Raw genomic sequence first — 24,138 nt, 5'->3', positions numbered from 1 at the left:
CGCTTTGAACAAAATGGCGACACATCGATGGCTTCCTGTCAAAACGGGAGTTTACAAGATTGAAGCGATGGGAAAGGTTCCACCAATAGATGTAAGATATTCTTGTGTAATTGAGACGCATTTCAAAGGGTATATCATATTGGCTTCTATTATATCTTAAGGATTCAGCAAGTAAGTACTGTGCGATCGAAAAATTCAGAAAATGTTACAAAATAACCAAAAATAAACTACCCAGTTTACGCACTTGCCAATATAAAAGCTTACAAGTAGCGATTGTGTTTACGTCTATGATAAAACAGCTGTCGCGCATATTCAATGTGTAGGGAAAGATAAATTTCATCTGTGATATTGCAATGAAACCATATAGAAACGGGAGACCTTCAAAGTTTGGAAAGCCTTCCTCAGCTGTTCCTACTTAAAATTACACAGGACCCAACCGTCTTTCCACAGCACCATGTACTTTAATCAACTAAGTTTTAAAAACAAACAACATAAACAAAAACTAATCTATTTCATTAAAAAAATGCAGTTTGACCAATTCAACATTTGTACTGAAATGAGATTGTATTTACTGAAATAACGAGACCCTTGTTCAAAATTTGAGGTTTGACAGGTACACACATCACTTCCACAATCTGGAGGGAAACTCTGTTAAATTAATATCTGACTAATACTTATATAATTAATTTTCCTTTGTTTTCATGGTAAATACTCAAATGTGATTGGTCGAAAAATTCTTTTCATTCTCCTATGAAAGAAATTCCGAGAATGGCGCGAAAAATGTGACGTCACAATACGACAATTGACGTTGCGTATTGATTTGAGAAAAAGAATCCCATTTAAAACCAGTAAAATTGTACATAAAACATGTTTTAAATTAGAAAATCGTTTTCAAAAATTAATTATAAGCGTTGATGTCAATTATTTTTTAGTTTCATCGGGGTATGAAACTAATTTTGTTTGCAAACTTCTGTAAGAATCCGCTACGCGGATTCATACAGTTTGCAAACAAAATTTGTTTCATACCCCGATGAAACTAAAAAAAAATGACATCAATGCTTAAATGAAATTGGCACTGCCTAAAAATGAGATGACAGACAAGTTGGACATAGCCTTCACATAAAGCTCTGGTTAGTTTGATGTTTGTTGCTATAATATACTATCAACATGAATTAAAGACAAGTTGCTTACAAACTTTAACCCTGTTTGTTAATAGACTTTAATCATTCTTTGTTTATTTAGGACTGATGATCAGTGATTCAGAGCCTGGTCAGACCAAAAAGTCACATGTGTTTGTAATGAAACATAATGTATCATAGATCAGTGAAAGTATGATGAAACCCAATGGACTTTTTTTTTTCTTTTTTTTTTTTTGTAATACTAACAAAACTAGCACAACTGTTAGTCACAGTGGTCATTCATGATGTTACACTGACCATACTCGCCCTGACAGAGACAATATACAGAATCTGGATTTTTTGTGATAAGATTTACTGTAGTGGGTTAATTATATAGACTCCTACAACAGACATCTTTATTCAGCTCTCATGGCACTTGGAATATGTTAAGATCTAAATGGTCCTTCATTAGGGACTCCACTGGAAAGCCAATTAATGGCAATTTTTACATTTCTCTTGCTTTCACATTTATGGAAAATTCAAACTGATAAATGAAACAGCTTTTCTGAATCTTTAGCACATGTTACCATTGTAACCTTTTCAAAAGCTTTGATGTAATATACACAAAGTTGTGTTAAATAAGAAAATGAAAAATAATTGAAGATTATTAAAATGTATTCTATTGCATTTTACCCTATACAACTTTTCATTGTTTTCATATATGATTAATGTCTCCAATAAATATCAATATTCTTTATAAATTTCAAAATTAATTTATTGCCTTTAAAGTTGAATGAAAATGTTGATATTCATCTCGCTTACCAATCACCCTTATTTCAGAGAAAAAACCCTTAAAATAATCATTAATCTCTCTTAATGGTATCCAAAAAGTATGGCATGTATGCAAATCAGTGTAAAATGAGAGGATATCTGTGAAGACCATGCAGACTCGAAGTTGACCTGTGACTTCTGAACGTCATATGGACCAGGACGCTCTAACTAATTGAGCTTCCTGGCCATAGGTGTTAGCGAAATCCAACATGGCAACACTCCTCTCTATTTCCTAAACAAATGGTGAAGCCCGAAGATATTTTCATTGGTACAAATACGTATGTACCCTGTAATAGGAAAGATAAATAGTGATACAACAAGATGCCTTGATTCAAAACAAGGGCCTGAGAACTTTATAGACTGATACTAACCATTTGAGCTAGTACATCAGAAGCAGATACAGCACAGGGACATGTAATGATGAGTTTTCAATTACAGGTTCACAATCCAGCACTCTAATGTTTTGATTAACACAAAGAGAATTTACATTACCTGTGTTTGTATTGTGGCACAGGGACATGTAACAATAAATTTTCAATTAAGTAAAGTTGAGATTTACAGCTGAGATTGAACATATTTATTTTGAAATTAATTTTGTCTATGCTGTGATACACAAATTGTAAATCTGCTGTAGTGTTGATTCTCAGTTTACAGTACAATTCTGGATGCGTATAATGTATAGATTGAAATCCAGCCTGTTTCAAATCATGATTGGTTTAACTGTTCCTTGTGTAGACTTCTTTAGACTAGCCCAAAGAAAGAATTCTTCCTTGTATAACATTTCATAAAAATAGTGTCAATTATCTTGGTACATATATTTAGTCATTGACAGACACTCAGCTAGATTTACACCAATTTTCCATAACAATGACTGGATTTATTTCCTGGTCTTTTGTTACTTAATGTTAAAGGTAGTTTGTGGTTACAATAGATATATATATATGTGTTTCAGTCATAAGGCAGTTAATCTGATGGTGAGGTTATACAAACTATCTGATGGTGAGGCTATACAAACTATCTGATGGTGAGGCTATACAAACTATCTGATGGTGAGGTTATACAAACTATCTGATGGTGAGGCTATACAAACTATCTGATGGTGAGGTTATACAAACTATCTGATGGTGAGGCTATACAAACTATCTGATGGTGAGGCTATACAAACTATCTGATGGTGAGGCTATACAAACTATCTGATGGTGAGGCTGTGTATACAAACTATCTGACGGTGAGGCTGTGTATACAAACTATCTGATGGTGAGGCTGTGTATACAAACTATCTGATGGTGAGGCTGTGTATACAAACTATCTGATGGTGAGGCTGTGTATACAAACTATCTGATGGTGAGGTTATACAAACTATCTGATGGTGAGGTTATATATACAAACTATCTGATGGTGAGGCTATGTATACAAACTATCTGATGGTGAGGCTGTGTATACAAACTATCTGATGGTGAGGTTATATATACAAACTATCTGATGGTGAGGCTGTGTATACAAACTATCTGATGGTGAGGCTGTGTATACAAACTATCTGATGGTGAGGCTGTGTATACAAACTATCTGACGGTGAGGCTGTGTATACAAACTATCTGATGGTGAGGCTATGTATACAAACTATCTGACGGTGAGGCTGTGTATACAAACTATCTGATGGTGAAGCAAAACCAACTATCTGATGGTGAGGCTGTGTATACAAACTATCTGATGGTGAGGCTGTGTATACAAACTATCTGATGGTGAGGCTATGTATACAAACTATCTGACGGTGAGGCTGTGTATACAAACTATCTGACGGTGAGGCTGTGTATACAAACTATCTGATGGTGAGGCTGTGTATACAAACTATCTGATGGTGAGGCTGTGTATACAAACTATCTGATGGTGAGGCTATGTATACAAACTATCTGATGGTGAGGCTATGTATACAAACTATCTGATGGTGAGGCTGTGTATACAAACTATCTGATGGTGAGGCTGTGTATACAAACTATCTGATGGTGAGGCTATGTATACAAACTATCTGATGGTGAGGCTATGTATACAAACTATCTGATGGTGAGGCTGTGTATACAAACTATCTGATGGTGAGGCTATGTATACAAACTATCTGACGGTGAGGCTGTGTATACAAACTATCTGATGGTAAGGCTGTGTATACAAACTATCTGATGGTGAGGCTATGTATACAAACTATCTGACGGTGAGGCTATACAAACTATCTGATGGTGAGGCTATGTATACAAACTATCTGATGGTGAGGCTGTGTATACAAACTATCTGATGGTGAGGCTATGTATACAAACTATCTGATGGTGAGGCTATGTATACAAACTATCTGATGGTGAGGCTATGTATACAAACTATCTGACGGTGAGGCTGTGTATACAAACTATCTGATGGTGAGGCTATGTATACAAACTATCTGACGGTGAGGCTGTGTATACAAACTATCTGACGGTGAGGCTATGTATACAAACTATCTGATGGTGAGGCTGTGTATACAAACTATCTGATGGTGAGGCTGTGTATACAAACTATCTGATGGTGAGGCTATGTATACAAACTATCTGACGGTGAGGCTGTGTATACAAACTATCTGATGGTAAGGCTGTGTATACAAACTATCTGACGGTGAGGCTGTGTATACAAACTATCTGACGGTGAGGCTATACAAACTATCTGATGGTGAGGCTATGTATACAAACTATCTGATGGTGAGGCTGTGTATACAAACTATCTGATGGTGAGGCTACACAACCTACTGTGTATAGTGTGAGATGTACCGTGTATAGTGTGAGACGTACCGTGTATAGTGTGAGACGTACCGTGTATAGTGTCAGACGTACTGTGTATAGTGTGAGACGTACTGTGTATAGTGTCAGATTTACTGTGTATAGTGTGAGACGTACTGTGTATAGTGTGAGACGTACTGTGTATAGTGTGAGACGTACCATGTATAGTGTGAGATGTACCGTGTATAGTGTCAGGCGTACCGTGTATAGTGTGAGACGTACCGTGTATAGTGTCAGACGTACTGTGTATATTGTCAGACGTACCGTGTATAGTGTGAGACGTACCGTGTATAGTGTGAGATGTACCGTGTATAGTGTCAGGCGTACTGTGTATAGTGTCAGACGTACCGTGTATAGTGCCAGACGTACTGTGTATAGTGTCAGACGTACTGTGTATAGTGTGAGACGTACCGTGTATAGTGTCAGACGTACTGTGTATAGTGTCAGACGTACTGTGTATAGTGTGAGACGTACCGTGTATAGTGTCAGACGAACTGTGTATAGTGTGAGACGTACTGTGTATAGTGTCAGACGTACCGTGTATAGTGTCAGACGTACCGTGTATAGTGTCAGATGTACTGTGTATAGTGTGAGACGTACTGTGTATAGTGTCAGACGTACCGTGTATAGTGTCAGACGTACTGTGTATAGTGTCAGACGTACCGTGTATAGTGTCAGACGTACTGTGTATAGTGTCAGACGTACTGTGTATAGTGTCAGACGTACCGTGTATAGTGTGAGACATACCGTGTATAGTGTGAGACGTACCGTGTATAGTGTCAGACATACCGTGTATAGTGTCAGACATACCGTGTATAGTGTCAGACGTACCGTGTATAGTGTCAGACGTACCGTGTATAGTGTGAGACGTACTGTGTATAGTGTCAGACGTACTGTGTATAGTGTGAGACGTACCGTGTATAGTGTGAGACGTACCGTGTATAGTGTGAGACGTACCGTGTATAGTGTCAGACGTACTGTGTATAGTGTCAGACGTACTGTGTATAGTGTCAGACGTACTGTGTTTAGTGTCAGACGTACTGTGTATAGTGTCAGACGTACTGTGTATAGTGTCAGACGTACCGTGTATAGTGTCAGACTTACCGTGTATAGTGTCAGATGTACCGTGTATAGTGTCAGACGTACCGTGTATAGTGTCAGACGTACAGTGTATAGTGTCAGACGTACCGTGTATAGTGTCAGACATACAGTGTATAGTGTCAGACGTACCGTGTATAGTGTCAGACGTACCGTTGTATAGTGTGAGACGTACTGTGTATAGTGTCAGACGTACCGTGTATAGTGTGAGACGTACTGTGTATAGTGTCAGACGTACCGTGTATAGTGTCAGACGTACTGTGTATAGTGTCAGACGTACCGTGTATAGTGTCAGACGTACTGTGTGTAGTGTGAGACGTACTGTGTATAGTGTCAGACGTACTGTGTATAGTGTCAGACGTACTGTGTGTAGTGTGAGACGTACCGTGTATAGTGTCAGACGTACCGTGTATAGTGTCAGACGTACCGTGTATAGTGTGAGACATACCGTGTATAGTGTGAGACGTACCGTGTATAGTGTGAGACGTACCGTGTATAGTGTGAGACGTACCGTGTATAGTGTGAGACGTACCGTGTATAGTGTGAGACGTACCGTGTATAGTGTCAGACGTACCGTGTATAGTGTCAGACGTACCGTGTATAGTGTCAGACGTACTGTGTATAGTGTGAGACGTACTGTGTATAGTGTCAGACGTACTGTGTATAGTGTCAGACGTACCGTGTATAGTGTCAGACGTACCGTGTATAGTGTCAGACGTACTGTTTATAGTGTCAGACGTACCGTGTATAGTGTCAGACGTACCGTGTATAGTGTCAGACGTACTGTGTATAGTGTGAGACGTACCGTGTATAGTGTGAGACGTACCGTGTATAGTGTCAGACGTACCGTGTATAGTGTGAGACGTACCGTGTATAGTGTGAGACGTACTGTGTATAGTGTCAGACGTACCGTGTATAGTGTACTGTGTATAGTGTGAGACGTACTGTGTATAGTGTCAGACGTACCGTGTATAGTATGAGACGTACCGTGTATATTGTCAGACGTACTGTGTATAGTGTCAGACGTACTGTGTATAGTGTCAGACGTACCGTGTATATTGTCAGACGTACTGTGTATATGGTCGCATACTAATGTGACATTGTTCTATATGATCACTTTGTGTATGTTATCTATACACTTTAGATGACCTTGACAATAATGATAAAATTGGATAAGAGCTTATATCAGAATTATAACTCTAGAAATGCTGAAACAAATACTCGTATAAGAGGTGATGTTTGTGAACATTTTGATGAGTTCATGGAAATCAGGATGTATTTTTGTATACAGAGTGTACACATTGACCTAGTTTTTAACACTAGAAGGTTAAAACGTGAACTTGCACAAGGATTTGAACCAAACTCATGATATGACATCTTTAGGGACATAAGTTTAGTCATAATTCATTTTCCACTGATATATAGACTCTATATTTAGATATAACCCATAATAATCTGTAACAACAGGGGGGATGTAAATCATACATAACATTTTGTATTGGATTAAGTGGTGTTACTCATCTTTATATACAGGTATAATCTGTTGTAGGGGATAACTATAAGTATATATAGGCAGTCAGTGGTTTCTTGAAATTACATAAATGTATTTTGATTTTAAGCTCAATACCCAAAATTTGAAGTTTATTTCTGAAATTTACTTCCCAACTCACCAATTTCTTCAAAGGGGCAAAAATGTCCCATCCCAAACAAGTGAAAAAAAACAGCAAAATAACGTACAGTTATAAGCAGCATTTTGCTAGGAAAAAAAGCAGAGTGCTAAATTCAAACGGAACTCTTCTGTTTATTTTAAAACTACTAGTGTCAGTATCCACCTTAAGTGTGTATGCTAATAACAGAACCTTACTCTCTAAAATTACATAGTTTATTTCTAACCAAGTAAATTGAACTTTTTAATTCATCAAGATGATCCAAGTAAACATCAACAACTTATGTTGTTATGTTGATATGTATTGACTAGTGGTTGTAAATAACATGTAGAGACATTTACTATGCACAATGATATACAAACACACCACTGTCTAACAGACTGGTTTGTCATGCTGCCTGTCTTCAATGTTAATGTTTGTGTTGTAATGTGATAAAATATAAAAAAAAGAAAGAAAAAAAAAAGATAATATGATAATTATAATGAAAAAAACCTTGTAATTATTTGCTCTAGATTTGATTTAAAGTATCCATATTTCATAGGATTTCTAGCCCGACACCATTTATCAAACTTTTGCCATACGCCGATGTTGATTATCTCCCCTGCAGGTACAGGGAAACAACAAACCTGCAGTATCTAGGTGTTAATGGTAGAGCAGTATTGAGATTTTATGTCCCTGGAATCGACAGTTTTACATTTCTGTTTGTGTAGGGGTCATTGAACATATGCAGGTTGTCTGCAATATATAATATCTATTTATAGATCTATAGATGAGTTACGAATAAATAGCGGGAGAGTCGATATAAATCATTTCAGAGTTTGAAACAAATAGAGTACTGAGTTGACACCATGAAGTACATGATTGATTACAATCATAAACTAAGTGTACTATAATTATGCAGAGAAGATTTGCACTTTTCCTCAGTAAAATCACCTGTGAAATAGAAAGGATGACTGTTTCAGTCTGAAGATGCAATGAATGAATTCAAAGTTTATCTGAAATTAAAAAGAAGTCAGCTTTGTCTTTCATAAAACACAAATTTCAAAGTAAAAGGTATTGTGATATTATCTGAAAATGAAAATGTACAATTAGATAGAATTGAATAAGGATGTTTCCAGATTTCAGGTCTGGCAGTCTCTAGGAGCCAGGCTAAAAGCAAAAACTGCAGGAAAACTTTATTAAAAATTATGATTTAAAGTTGTTTTTTTTTTCATTTTTCAAGATTTTTCATTACAAGTAAGAAGAAGGTGTCAACACATACACCCACATTCACACGTGTTGAAAAGGCATCACTTAAATCATTATTTGATGGACCTTTATGGACCTAATGCTGTCTCCTTCCCATTGGTGTCTGTCCTTCCCATTGGTGCCTGTCCTTCCCATTGGTGCCTGTCCTTCCCATTGGTGCCTGTCCTTCCCATTGGTGTCTGTCCTTCCCATTGGTGTCTGTGCTTCCCATTGGTGTCTGCCCTTCCCGTTGATGTCTGTCCTTCCCATTGGTGTCTGTCCTTCCCATTGGTGCCTGTCCTTCCCGTTGATGTCTGTGCTTCCCATTGGTGTCTGTGCTTCCCATTGGTGTCTGTCCTTCCCGTTGATGTCTGTCCTTCCCATTGGTGTCTGTTCTTCCCATTGGTACCTGTCCTTCCCATTGGTGTCTGTCCTTCCCATTGGTGTCTGTCCTTCCCATTGATGTCTGTCCTTCCCATTGGTGTCTGTCCTTCCCATTGGTGCCTGTCCTTCCCATTGGTGTCTGTCCTTTCCATTGGTGCCTGTCCTTCCCATTGGTGTCTGTCCTTCCCATTGGTGTCTGTCCTACCCATTGGTGTCTGTCCTTCCCATTGGTGTCTGTCCTTCCCATTGGTGTCTGTCCTTCCCATTGGTGCCTGTCTTTCCCATTGGTGTCTGTCCTTCCCATTGGTGTCTGTCCTTCCCATTGGTGTCTGTCCTTCCCATTGGTGCCTGTCCTTCTCATTGGTGTCTGTCCTTCCCATTGGTGTCTGTCCTTCCCATTGGTGTCTGTCCTTCCCATTGGTGCCTGTCCTTCCCATTGGTGTCTGTCATTCCCATTGATGTCTGTCCTTCCCATTGGTGTCTGTCATTCCCATTGATGTCTGTCCTTCCCATCGGTGTGTCCTTCCCATTGGTGCCTGTCATTCCCGTTGATGTCTGTCCTTCCCATTGGTGTCTGTCCTTCCCATCGATGTGTCCTTCCCATTGTTGTCTGTCCTTCCCATTGTTGTCTGTCCTTCCCATCAGTGTTTGTCCTTCCCATTGATGTCTGTCCTTCCCATTGATGTCTGTCCTTCCCATCGATGTGTCCTTCCCATTGATGTCTGTCCTTCCCATTGGTGTCTGTCCTTCCCATTGGTGTCTGTCATTCCCATTGATGTCTGTCCTTCCCATTGATGTCTGTCCTTCCCATCGATGTGTCCTTCCCATTGATGTCTGTCCTTCCCATTGATGTCTGTCCTTCCCATTGGTGCCTGTCCTTTCCATTGATGTCTGTCCTTCCCATCGATGTGTCCTTCCCATTGATGTCTGTCCTTCCCATTGGTGTCTGTCCTTCCCATTGGTGCCTGTCCTTCCCATTGGTGTCTGTCATTCCCATTGATGTCTGTCCTTCCCATTGGTGTCTGTCCTTCCCATTGGTGTCTGTCATTCCCATTGATGTCTGTCCTTCCCATTGATGTCTGTCCTTCCCATCGATGTGTCCTTCCCATTGATGTCTGTCCTTCCCATTGATGTCTGTCCTTCCCATTGGTGTCTGTCCTTCCCGTTGGTGTCTGTCCTTCCCATTGATGTCTGTCCTTCCCATTGATGTCTGTCCTTCCCATTGATGTCTGTCCTTCCCATTGGTGTCTGTCCTTCCCATTGGTGTCTGTCATTCCCATTGGTGCCTGTCCTTCCCATTGATGCCTGTCCTTCCCATTGGTGTCTGTCCTTCCCATTGGTGTCTGTCCTTCCCATTGATGTCTGTCCTTCCCATTGGTGCCTGTCCTTCCCATTGATGCCTGTCCTTCCCATTGGTGTCTGTCCTTCCCATTGGTGCCTGTCCTTCCCATTGATGCCTGTCCTTCCCATTGGTGTCTGTCCTTCCCATTGGTGTCTGTCCTTCCCATTGATGTCTGTCCTTCCCATTGGTGTCTGTCCTTCCCATTGGTGCCTGTCCTTCCCATTGGTGTCTGTCCTTCCCATTGGTGTCTGTCCTTCCCATTGGTGTCTGTCCTTCCCATTGGTGTCTGTCATTCCCATTGATGTCTGTCCTTCCCATCGATGTGTCCTTCCCATCGATGTGTCCTTCCCATTGATGTCTGTCCTTCCCATCGATGTGTCCTTCCCATCGATGTGTCCTTCCCATTGTTGTCTGTCCTTCCATTGGTGTATGTCCTTCCCATTGGTGTCCGTCCTTCCATTGGTGTCTGTCCTTCCCATTGGTGTCTGTCCTTCCCATTGGTGTCTCTCCTTCCCATTGGTGTCTGTCCTTCCCATTGGTGCCTGTCCTTCCCATCGGTGCCTGTCCTTCCCATCGGTGCCTGTCCTTCCCATTGGTGTCTGTCCTTCCCATCGGTGCCTGTCCTTCCCATTGGTGCCTGTCCTTCCCATCGGTGCCTGTCCTTCCCATTGGTGCCTGTCTATGTTTGACTGTTTTTAAGGCATACCACAACAAATTAAAACTCCTCTGAGAAATATTGACAGGTTATTATTTCCCTGTAGTGAAGCTAGTGTGTTGTGTATACATGTACTGAACGGGTCTTTCTATCCGACTTTCCATCTTTCTATCTGTCTTTCTATCTGTCTTTTAATCAGTCTTTTTGTCCATCTGTCTTTAGGTAGTAATTTGTAATTCTTACCAGTATTCTCTCAACCTATTTCCATGAAACTTTTAACACACTGTGACAAGATAAATTTATCAGATACTTAAAGATAGTTGTGTACATATGGATTTTTTATTACAATGACTTTTCTGAGGCATTTTCCAAATGTTGAAGATTGTCATTCATACTTTGTCCAGAGAAACTCTGCTTACCACATTACGCTTTCAACTAATTTATTTGAAACTTGATGCATGCTATCGGAATCAAAAGAAATCTTGAACGTGTGATTTATTTTTCATTCCAATAATTTTCTTAAGAGTTATGTCCCTTGTATGATTTCTGTCCATGATGATTTTCCAGAGTTATGCTGCTTCCTCTATCAATTATTTCTTGAACCTTGGCATTGATTGTCATTTCCTTTGGAGTTATTCCCCTTGATACTTTTGTATGTGGGAGCCAGGGTGATGAAATTAGCCCTTAGCTGTTTGTATTATAAACTTTTCAGGTCTTCAGTAATTTTTCAGGTTAAGTTGATATAGGTGATATAGAGAGAAATTCTAAAAATAAAAAGTATATCTAATGTTGATAGTGAATTGTAGATCATAAATTCTGTTTTAAATATATATATATATCTAAGTATGGGCTGACTGTACATATCGGGTAATAAATACATATATATATATATGTACATGTGTGTGAAGTGTAACCTGATTTACTATCTTATATCTCATACACTGCAGCACAATTACCACATTCAGAGACTGATATCTTCAAACTTTGATTATATATGTTAAATATGTAAACTTTGATCAGTAATATACCGGGTTTATTACCAGACATGGATTTAATGTCGGATAAATATGGCATGTGATATATAATGTCTCCTTACATGCTGGTATCATATAATTACATGTACACGTAATAATACATTTGCATCAGATAATGGTCCCTTGTTTTAACACCTGTGCAGATACAGCATGTTTACGTGTTTACTTGTCATATTTAGATGTGGTTTGATAATACCGGTAAGATCGAGTGTGTGATTTTATTTGGATATAAGTCTGAATATAGTAGGTAAGTCATCAATACTCATGGATGTACTACAGCAGTACATACCCTATACTAGAATGATTTGTATATATCATCTGTACTGGACCGAAGGTCCGGTGAGCTTATGTCATGGCGCAGCGTCCGTCGTCCGTCCGTTGTCCGTCCGTCCGTAATGGTATGCTACATATCTCAAATCAAATTGAAAGGGGCAGATTTATACTTTATACTATTTAAATTTGATATAGAATCATGAAAATAATTTCATGAATTCCATAATAATTGAGGTCATTTTCTTTTAGTTTCATTGGGGTATGAAATAAAAAAAGTCTTAAAAAAATTGCAAACTGTATGAAATCACATACAATAAACCAATACGCAATGTCAATGGCCGTATTGTGACGTCACATATTTTGCACCATTTTCAGAATCTCAACCAATCAGAAAGCCGCATTTTGCGTACAAACACTGGACATTTAATTTTATTACATAAATTCTCACAATATCTATGTCCTGTAAAGTTTTCGTTTTCAAGGGATTCAGGCGAATTTTTGTTGCTGTTGTCAAGGATAGAACAAAATCATGAAAATATGATTCATTTCATACTTTCCACAAAAAATACATGTACTGTTTGCTTTAAATTTTTGGTAAAACCATGAAAATAAACCATCCAAAAAGCGACTTGAGTAGTACTAGTATGTTTAAAGACTTACATCACAATTGTTGTGATGTGTGTACAGAAGAAATGTCATTTGTCGGCGGTTTGATATGTTCTAGATGAAACAGAAGTAGACTCAGTCCCATGATGGCTAAATCAAGGATGCCCACCCCTCAGCTGCTGAAGCCAAGGCCAGTGTTACAACAGATTGCTGACAGTGAGGAGAGGTTGTGGACACGCCTAGATCTGACGGACAGTAACGACCTCAACCTCCACTCACCTGATGCAGGTAGCCGACTTCTCAGGTGAGTCTAAAGACTTTTGATTTCCGAATTTGGAGTTAAATATTTAGAAAAAGACTTTTTTATACCCACAATTTTAGATTTTGAATTTTGACGGTTGAAGTTTTTTATCGCTATTTCTCAAAGTTTTTTTCATGGATCTTCCTCAAATATCATATGTAGGTTCAGGGAGGTCCCTATAGTTGTGCATGCTCTATTTTGAGACTAATATGAAAACATTTTGATTTTGTCAGTTGAAACTTGTTACTGCAATATCTCAGAGAGTTCTTAATAAATATTTCTTGAATTTAATTTAGATTCCTCTTGCATGTAGCTGAAGTTTGTTAACTTTATTTCTCAGAGAGTTCTTGATGGAACTCTCTCAGATTTAATATGTAAGTTCCTCTTGTTTTCAAATTATGAAGAGGAAGAAGAGAAAATTCGAGAAAATATCATTATTATAGCGACGAAGGTCATTGGATGGTGGTCGCCAAGATCACTCGAGGTCTTTCTAAGGAGTCAAATATTTTACCTTTTTTTTTCTACTTTGGAGTCAGATAAGAAGACACCTTCTATTTCCAAATTTTGAGCAAATGAAATTGATTTTTTTATGAATATTTTGATAGAAGAGTCATTTTAATAAGGATATTATCAAAGCAGAAATAGGTCAGTTTGGAGAGTCATGCTTGATGTAATGGAAAAAAAAAAAAAAAAAAAATTAAATAAAATCATTGTGATGAATAAAATATCCTGTATGCCCTTTTGACAATTTGATCTGAGCTGAGGATTTGATACTGAAACGGTATTGTAATATGTAAATATTGGTGTAATGGAGAATTTCATTGGCCACTGCATAGTGCATATGTAGTGTAGTCAGATGTCATAGGCCTCACACAACTAAAATCAGCCAAGTCCTTAAAGAAAATTTGTTTCTGAGGTTTGTAGCTATATTTTTCAGTAAACAAGAATAAGTACTTCCTATACGAGAGTATAGAGTGATGTCTTGAGATTTGAAAAACAAATATATACAATCCTACTGAAAATGGAATGACGTACTCTATATACTACTGGTGAAAAAGGCGGGAATCCCCAGATGGGAATTTCTCCATCGCTGTAAGCATCAGGTTTAATGTTTCAAGGACTGTCTGCACTTATATGTCATTAAACCTACATTTGTGTGTATCAGTTCTCAGTTAGCAAAAACTTCAGACTTCAATTTGATACATTTTAACTTCAAAGGAGCGATTGAGGGGATGGAGTCACTAGTAATAACATATAGTAGAACATTAGTTGTGTGAGACCTTTTTATTGAGAAACACAGATGATAAAATAAATAGTTTAATCAACTTGAAAATTTTTTAAAATTACTTTTCCATAGGAAACCATTAGTGGATTACTGATTAAGAAAACTGTCATTTAAAGGAACTTTCCTTCAATTCTGAAATATTTTATTACAGACCATTTGAAGTTAAGAAATTTAACAAATGAATATTGATAGATTAAATCCAGGGCTTTTCAACAAGTACTGTTCAAGGGAGATAACCACATACTTGCTATAGCCCTCAATACTTGAGACAATTAATTTAGACTCAACAAGTTGAAAAATCTTTATTTTGCATAATTTTAAAAATACAACTAGTCCAAGAGAGAGAACAACCTAAAAATTGTATATAGGTACAAGTTTGTCAAAAGGAGATCTATAAATGTACGTCTCTTGTATGTGCTCAACCTTCTCCTTAGAAATTACAAGTTGGCAAGTACCTGGGTTTACATACACCGCTAGTATACTTCAAGGCTCTGCACCCCTGATCTGCTCAAGATCAACACATTATTTATTTGATTATGAGGTACCTGTATATATGTATATATAAATATATACCAGTCAGTGTAAGTTCATATCAACAGGTGAACTTTTGGAGCGATGGTGTGTTGGCAAGGTGCCAGAAAGTATCATCATGAACCAGCAGATGTACATGTATACATACATATATAAAAATATTGAATAAGTACATTTGCCATGACAATAAGAGTGCAAAACTAAACTTCATTATTCGTAGGTTAAGATATAGATCTAGTTTTAACATCCATTACAACATTACAGTGAGAAAAACTAGAATTCTAAAGATGATTTTTTCTCTTACAATAAGTAATGCATTTCTGTTGCTTAAAATTAAAAACAAAATTCATCAATTAAAAGAGTAGCTTTTAAGTTAGAAATGGAAACCAGAGGAATATGAGTTTGTGTTTTGGTATTTAACGGGATTCCCAGAATTTTGTGTGTAATGACATCTGCCTACTTCGAGTGTCGGATATTAACTATAGTCTGGCTGTTCTGTCTAATGTGATTACGTATGCGTATAAACAATAACCAATCACTGCCATGCTTTCAAATGGTGACGCATGTGCAAACGAAGTCTAGTTGATGTAGTCGGACCAATTGGTTGAGCAAAGTCGACTAGACATGCGTAATGTACTGTAAACATATTTATTTTAGCGCAATCAAATTTTAGCGCATTTGCAGATTTTAGCCAGTTAGCGCAATGATGAATTAGCGCATCCACAGAACTTTCTATAGAAATAGAACGTACAAAAAGTAATTAGCGCAATCATGATTTAGCGCAAGGCTTCCAGCGCGAAAAGCGCTAAAATTAAATTACCGCTAAAATATGTACGTTTACAGTAACTTAATTCTTGTCTCTCTACACATGTGCACATTACTTGTAACCAAATTGAGTTTGTTTCTACAATACAGTACCTTCCACTTAACCGGGTAACACTTAATAGGGTATTTTGTTTAATGGGGTAAAAATTCAAAAACCAAAACCATTTTCTCTTAAATCATGTTAAAGAAATTTGTTTTATTTGGTTGGAAAAGTCGTATTTTTTGGTTATTCTCTTATGACAATCTGACCAAAAAATGGAAATGCTCCAATTTTCATGAGAGTCATCATGTATTTCTTAAAGTTTAAGACATTTATCATGTAGTTAGACTAAAGCCACTGTAGCAGACGCTCGAAGTAAGCTTTCATCTGATGTGGTATCGCATCTGATACATGTAGCGACAACTTGTAGTACGACATGTAGACAATTGCGTTTGAATGACAGATTTTTTTTAAAGAAATTTTCTGTCAATAATATATGTTTTCTAGAATCTTTGTTTTCTTACACAATTTAGTCTTAAGTTTCAAAATATAGAAAATCAGATGTTTGAAATAGATGCTTAAATCATGTATATGTTGTAAAACATTGTCAAATATTCCATGTAATTACGTCAATATGTACGTGTACTTGTAGCCTACACACACATACACTTGTATTTGTCATTTGAGGATTACATCAGTAATATTGATTACCAAAGCATGGTTTTTTCTTGCAAAATACTGAGTCATGCATATGTTTTACAGACATGGGAAAACTATCAAGACTATACACAGATACTTCGGTGATCTGGAGTAAGTATGAATCACTATTCTTAGCTCATCTGATACTATAACGTAATAGATACTATCCATTGTTTAAAGTACTCTTCCTATTCAATTTCAGGAGTTAGGAAAAATACTTTCTCCATGATGGCGCTGCAGCTTAAGTGACATCTTGCCATTAATAGAGAATTCATTGTCCGTGTCTCAAAATATAAGCTGTATTTGGCAAGGGTACAGAAAGACAAAAGTAGCGAGCCACTTTTGTCTTTCTGTCCCGAGCCAAAAATACAGCTTATATTTTGAGACACTGACCATGTATTCTACTTATCCTGCAACAGTAATAAAAAATAATCATTTGAAGTAAAACGGTATCAACAATGATCCAAATATGTTCGCCTTTTAAACGTTGTTTCACTTGGAAGTAGGTCAGTTGAAATAACGCACATGCTAATTTAAGATTCCAAAATACTGCTGTTTTCCATCACTGCCGTATACAGCAAAAATATATACGGTGGGTGTATTCCGACAATGCAGTGGCAGTTGCAGGATCAAAGTAAATATCCTTGCTGTAGACAAAAGAGAAAATCCCAACGGCCTTAGCTAGTATAAGGTGACCTATACTCTCCAGTTTACACTCTGACATCCTACCAATAGACTAAAGGGAGATAACCTATACTCTCCAGTTTACACTCTGACATCCTACCAATAGACTAAAGGGAGATAACCTATACTCTCCAGTTTACACTCTGACATCCTACCAATAGACTAAAGGGAGATAACCTATACTCTCCAGTTTACACTACTCTGACATCCTACCAATAGACTAAAGGGAGATGACCTATACTCTCCAGTTTACACTCTGACATCCTACCAATAGACTAAAGAGAGATAACCTATACTCTCCAGTTTACACTCTGACATCCTACCAATAGACTAAAGGGAGATAACCTATACTCTCCAGTTTACACTCTGACATCCTACCAATAGACTAAAGGGAGATAACCTATACTCTCCAGTTTACACTACTCTGACATCCTACCAATAGACTAAAGGGAGATAACCTATACTCTCCAGTTTACACTACTCTGACATCCTACCAATAGACTAAAGAGAGATAACCTATACTCTCCAGTTTACACTCTGACATCCTACCAATAGACTAAAGGGAGATAACCTATACTCTCCAGTTTACACTCTGACATCCTACCAATAGACTAAAGGGAGATGACCTATACTCTCCAGTTTACACTCTGACATCCTACACATAGACTAAAGGGAAATGAAAAGAAAAAAGAAAAGAAAAAAGAAAATACCAGGCCTTTTATATTAACACTTAATGTGTTTTCTCGTTTTCTTAAGGGGTCTAGAAGCCCAGTGAAAGGACCAAGATCTAGGGACCCTATAGAAATGTAGGAGATAGTTTTAAAAGGACTAGAAATTTTTAATCTCTTTTGGTGACTTTTTAAACCCTGTTTAGGACTTGTCTAGATTTATAAATTTTTCATGATTTTTCAGTATTTAAGCTACCTTTAACGTGTTGGAGTTGATAGATTGTGATCTCTGTTTTAAATTTTGTTATATACACACATTTATGTATAACTATTTGGTGACAATACAAAAACTGGACATTTGACAAAGGTCCAAAATTGATTTTAAAACAAGATGTCAGATATCATCGATGAAGCAGAAGACTCTTACTCTTTTGGAACGCCTGGTCTTACACTCCTTTTTAAGGGTCTCCATGTAGATTGATATTGTATATATTTAGCCCCCGTTTTACCAATTTTGTGAAAGATTTTCCATATCGTTATTCTCTGTTGAAACATTTTTGCAGACAGAGGAAATGCTGCCTATCTTTGACGGGATGTAAGAGCAAGTTCAACCAAGTCAGACTGGTAATATCATATCATTGATTTGTGTCCTAAATAACACTCTCTATCTATATACCGTATCTATTCTGAAATATGCCGTATTTATTCTGAAATATGATATTTATTCTCAAATATGTTGTATCTTATTCTCAAATATGCCGTTATTATTCTCAAATATGATATATTTATTCTCAAATATGCTGTATTTATTCTCAAATATGCCCCCTCTGCTAGTGTAAATTTCTAGTTCCGTAAATTGGGCAAGCCTTACTTGTGAACCACATTTAGGCTGATATTTTGAAATTCAAGATTCTGTAACAAAGAAAGGACTTATTGCAGATAAATATGGTTTATTGGGCAATTGGGTAATAGGCATATGCCTGGTAATACACCAATCTATATATAATGAAGTTAAGTAAAATTATTACGAAAAGGATTTTTCATTGTCCTGCAATAACCCAACCCTCTACTTTGAATCAAAGCCTACGTGCAGGCCCTATGGGCATTTTACAGGATAAAAAACCTGTTATATACAAGTACAATATAGAGAGTTCTAATGTATCTTGTCACACCAATATATTTCTGTTAATTTTCTTGTTACAGTCATTTTGAGATAAATTGTTCAAACAGTGATTAGGATCTAACAACAAATTTAAAAGCTTGATAAAATAATTTCTGGTAAAACTTATTTGATAAAATTTTCTGAAACTACAACACCTAGCTACCAGTCTCTTCATACCTGCTGATTTTGAAGAATATACACACATATGATTTGAAGTAAAGGAGAAATGAGATTTTCACTACTCAAATGATTAAGCTAATCGCCTTTTGAACAACTGGGCCCTTGTGTATAAACATATACCGGTAGTAAAACTGTATTTCATGTTTAGCCATCATTATCACTGTTGAATATATGTGAACAAATCTAGACATGTTTTTCTTCAACTTTTGTGATGATCACAGTTAACAACAGTTCATTTATAACAGTTTGGTGTTATTTGTCCCAGAATTTATCACGGTACATTTATAACAGTTTGGTGTTATTTATCACAGAATTTGAAAAAAAAAAAACAATATTGTCTGTCATTTTAGATTTCTATTTATTTACTGGATGTTTGATATTTTTTTTTCAAGTTTATGTAGCATGATGTGTCCTGATATATAATGTAATATGGTATTATATGTCCCTGTTGATGGTATTGCTTTATACAGAGCTTGGAATCCTAGTAGCTAACCGTTGTGGTGCTGAATTGTCTTCCATTAGGATGGCAAAGAGTGCTGATTTGTTTCAAAAACAATTTTTTACAAACCATTTTTTTTTCATTCTAAAATATCAAGAATGATCCAAATGATATGTTCCAGACATTCAATGACGGTTTGTATGTCAATTTTATGTGGAATTTTGCACTTCAGCTGCTAAGCCTGAAAAAGTGCAAACTTCACATGAAAAAACAACAAAATTTCAAAAAAAAAAAAAAAAAAAAAAAATTAAAATATTATTTAATTCTTTGAAATATCTTTTATCTACATGAGTACACAATGCATATCTTTAATTTTATCAATAATAACAATTATAACTGAATTGATTAATGAAATCTGAAATTTTGTTATTCAAGGGAGATAATTTGAAATTTTGTTACTTAAAGAGAAATTACATCTCCTGTCAAAAAAATGTTGTAACAAGGAGGACTGTCTTGAAAAATATCAGGGATATTATAGCATTACATTGAGGCTATCAGAAATGTCTGATGGCTATAATCGACATCATTATTAAATCTGTCGGGGTGATCGGTTAACTGTGTAAAAAACTTAAAAAGGTAAAAATAAAATATGTAAGTAACAAATCATTTAATTAATAACGGTATGCTAAAACCTTATACGTGTATATCGTTTGTAAAAGCATAAAATCCTATTTTTTTTTTAAAAATTTGGTCAGTTGATATCTAATTTTGGATATTTGGGTGACTAGAATTTGAATGAAATTATATGTATTTAAAAAAAAATGATAATATTTTGATAATATCTGTGTAATTCTTTTCTTTCTTTTGAAAATTATGGATGAATCATAACAGTACGTTATATTACAGGTTCGGAATGATGGCAGAGACTCTGGCATAGAAGAAGGTAAGGCAGTCGTGTGTGATGGAGTAAGGGAGATAAATCTGGGGCATAGCTGGTAGTTTTCTATTATTTTGTTTGGAACATTCATTATCAATTACGATGAATGTTATAGACTGAGTAAGTTCTATCAAGATGTGTATATTCTCGGACAAAACCTTTCTTCAATTTTATGAACATAAATTTTGCCAAGTCATTGAAAAGATATATTACTTAGCAATACACTTGTACAATTTTTGATATTTTTAATTGTGCCATCAACCTATATACCATAGTCAAGGTAAAAATTATCAACAAAATACAGCCATGAATAATTAGAGTGAACTATTTCATGAGAAATTCTGATGTTTCTGGCTTTCTCTTCAAATAATTTAGCTTAAGTTCTGATATTTCTGAATATCAGGTGAAATATTTTGCCAGAAATTTCTGTGTTTCTGATTTTCTCTTGAAATATTTTGGTTGAAGATTCTGAATATGTTTCTGAATATCTCTTCAAATATTCTGACTGAAGTTCTATTTTGATGTTTCACCTAGTCTGTTAAATATTTTGTGAAAAATTTTGATATTTCTGACTTCCTGTTTTTTCTCTGTCTATTTTATAGGTGCTATGATGAAGACCAACACAGACAACAGCACTAGGGTGAATGAATTAGATGAAACAGTAAGATTTTATTTTTCTGTTTTCACAGCTGTCTCGGGTGTTAAAAGGATTTGTACAAAACCCACAAGGTATAAGGTCACAGTACCGTCCAATAAAAACTAAAATACAATAGAGTGAATTAAACTCGATCATACAGTGGATTCGTCCTTCTTGGAGTCATCAGTGTCTGGTTATGCATAAACATGGCATTGTTGATGGTACCAAATCTGAAATGAGAAAGCAAGAAAGTTTTTAAGAAAAATAATTACATGTTGGTTAGATTACATTTGTTTGACATTTTTTAGGTCACCTGAGATGAAGTCTCAGTTGACCTATTTCCATCACCTTTTGTCCGGCGTCATTCATCGTATGTTGTAACCAATCTACATTTTAAACTTCTTCTCAATAACCAACAGGCCCAGGGACAAGATATTGGGTCTGTAGCATGCTGGGATAAAGGGCTACAAAGTTTGTTCAAATGGATGACCTTCATCCAAGGTCACAGGGTTCAAATATGCTAAATTCTTTAAACAACTTCTTGATAACAAATAGGTCCAGATACCTGATATTGAGTTTGTAGGATGCTGGGGTAAAGTGCTATTAAGTTTGTTCAAATGAATGACCTTGACCTTCATTCAAGATCACAGGGGTCAAATATACTAAAATCTATCAAAATTTAGTTGACCGTTAAGGCCCATGGGCCTTTTGTGGTACTTATAGGAGATGAGGGTGTTCTGATGTGTCTATAAACTGTTATTACATTGGTTTGACGTTCCTGTACCTATAGGAGCTGAGGGTGTTCCGGTTTGCCTATGTGTGTGCCTCCCTACCTGTACTTGGCGCTCCTGAGCCACCGTCAGCTCTTTCACCGTCTCCAGTCTTCACACCTGTCGACACAAACAAAAAGTAAGATTACGTTTCCATTGATGCAACCAAAATTAGCCTCGACACCCTTAAAAGTAAGTCTCGATATCCCCAAAAGTTAGCCTCGACACCCCCAAAATTTAGCCTCGACACCCCAAACATTAGCCTGAGACGACATTTCCAAAAAATCAAATGTTCAGTCCATATAGCCATTCAAAAGAGTCCTAACAGTGTTCAGTAAGAATTGAAATGTCAAGTTTGACTGTATACCCACAGACACCAGAAATGATTGTAGTATGGCCGATGTTTGTTTTCCAGATTTACCTTCAGTGGTAGGATCCGCAGTCCGACCCCCCATGACAGTGGCGTGGATGAACAAGACGATACATCTGTTGTACCAGCGGAGACACTACGGGAGCTTCTGATGAGAACCTTCCGTCTGGTCCCCGAGAAATTCCACCAATACGAACAAAAGATTGCTCAATACTACGGCAACAAACAGGCAGAAAAGGTATCCGATTAAAGATGATTCATGGCTGACACTGAATACGTACATGGCTTGTCACAAAATGGCACCCAAGGTGTAGGAATTTATCTGAGTACATCAAAACTAGTGATCGCATCCTATAAATTGTATCTTGGAGGACCAAAAAATATGTAGCAAATATAGAGACAGATCACAATGGAATTTCTTAAGAATGTATTAATTGTTCAATTACTTTAGATTTAGATAGACTAACCCTTATGGAGGGTGATAATAGTGTAAAGTGTAAAACATACCCCACTGACTTTACTGACCACTGACTTTACTGACCACTGACTTTACTGACCACTGTCTTTACTGACACACTGTCTCTACTGACCACTACTTTACTGACACACTGTCTTTACTGACACACTGTGTTTACTGACACACTGTCTTTACTGACACAGTGACTTTACTGACGCACTGACTTTACTGACCACTGTCTTTACTGACCACTGACTTTACTGACACACTGACTTTACTGACACACTGACTTTACTGACACACTGACTTTACTGACCACTGTCTTTACTGACACACTGACTTTACCGACACACTCTCTTTACTGACCACTGGCTTTACTGACCACTGTCTTTACTGATACACTGATTTTACTGACACACTGTCTTTACTGACCACTGACTTTACAGACATTCTCTTTACTGACCACTGACTTTACTGACCACTGACTTTACTGACACACTGTCTTTACTGACCACTGTCTTTACTGACACACTGACTTTACTGACCACTGTCTTTACTGACACACTGACTTTACTGACACTCCGACCTTACTGACACACTGTCTTTACTGACACACTGTCTTTACTGACATACTGTCTTTACTGACCACTGTCTTTACTAACCACTGACTTTACTGACACACTGACTTTACTGACACACTGTCTTTACTGACCACTGACTTTACTGACACACTGTCTTTACTGACACACTGTCTTTACTGACCACTGACTTTACTGACACACTGTCTTTACTGACCACTGACTTTACTGACACACTGTCTTTACTGACCACTGTCTTTACTGACACACTGTCTTTACTGACCACTGACTTTACTGACACACTCTCTTTACTGACCACTGACTTTACTGACACACTGACTTTACTGACACACTGTCATTACTGACACACTGACTTTACTGACCACTGACTTTACTGACACACTGTCATTACTGACACACTGACTTTACTGACACACTGTCTTTACTGACCACTGACTTTACTGACCACTGACTTTACTGACCACTGTCTTTACTGACCACTGACTTTACTGACACACTGACTTTACCGACACACTCTCTTTACTGACCGCTGGCTTTACTGACCACTGTCTTTACTGATACACTGATTTTACTGACACACT

At 37.0% G+C, this 24,138-nt stretch overlaps 1 protein-coding gene across 1 annotated transcript in view; it reads left to right on the top strand.

The window, feature by feature from the left end:
- The window catches only part of LOC117339353, a 60,435-nt gene continuing 36,297 nt past the window's right edge, over positions 1 to 24,138 (top strand). Inside the window, exons 1-8 of the mRNA XM_033900893.1 lie at positions 1 to 91; positions 13,152 to 13,337; positions 16,718 to 16,765; positions 18,570 to 18,630; positions 20,694 to 20,730; positions 21,327 to 21,385; positions 22,152 to 22,270; positions 22,547 to 22,739. Coding sequence (XP_033756784.1) covers positions 13,177 to 13,337; positions 16,718 to 16,765; positions 18,570 to 18,630; positions 20,694 to 20,730; positions 21,327 to 21,385; positions 22,152 to 22,270; positions 22,547 to 22,739 — 678 coding nt within the window. The 5' untranslated portion in view covers positions 1 to 91; positions 13,152 to 13,176. The remainder of the gene's footprint in view (positions 92 to 13,151; positions 13,338 to 16,717; positions 16,766 to 18,569; positions 18,631 to 20,693; positions 20,731 to 21,326; positions 21,386 to 22,151; positions 22,271 to 22,546; positions 22,740 to 24,138) is intronic.

This window comes from Pecten maximus, chromosome 12, assembly GCF_902652985.1.
Source record: "Pecten maximus chromosome 12, xPecMax1.1, whole genome shotgun sequence".
In the NCBI taxonomy this organism is placed as follows: domain Eukaryota; kingdom Metazoa; phylum Mollusca; class Bivalvia; order Pectinida; family Pectinidae; genus Pecten; species Pecten maximus.
The sequence above is the reverse complement of the archived record's forward strand: the minus strand, read 5'-3'. Positions and strand labels throughout refer to the sequence as shown.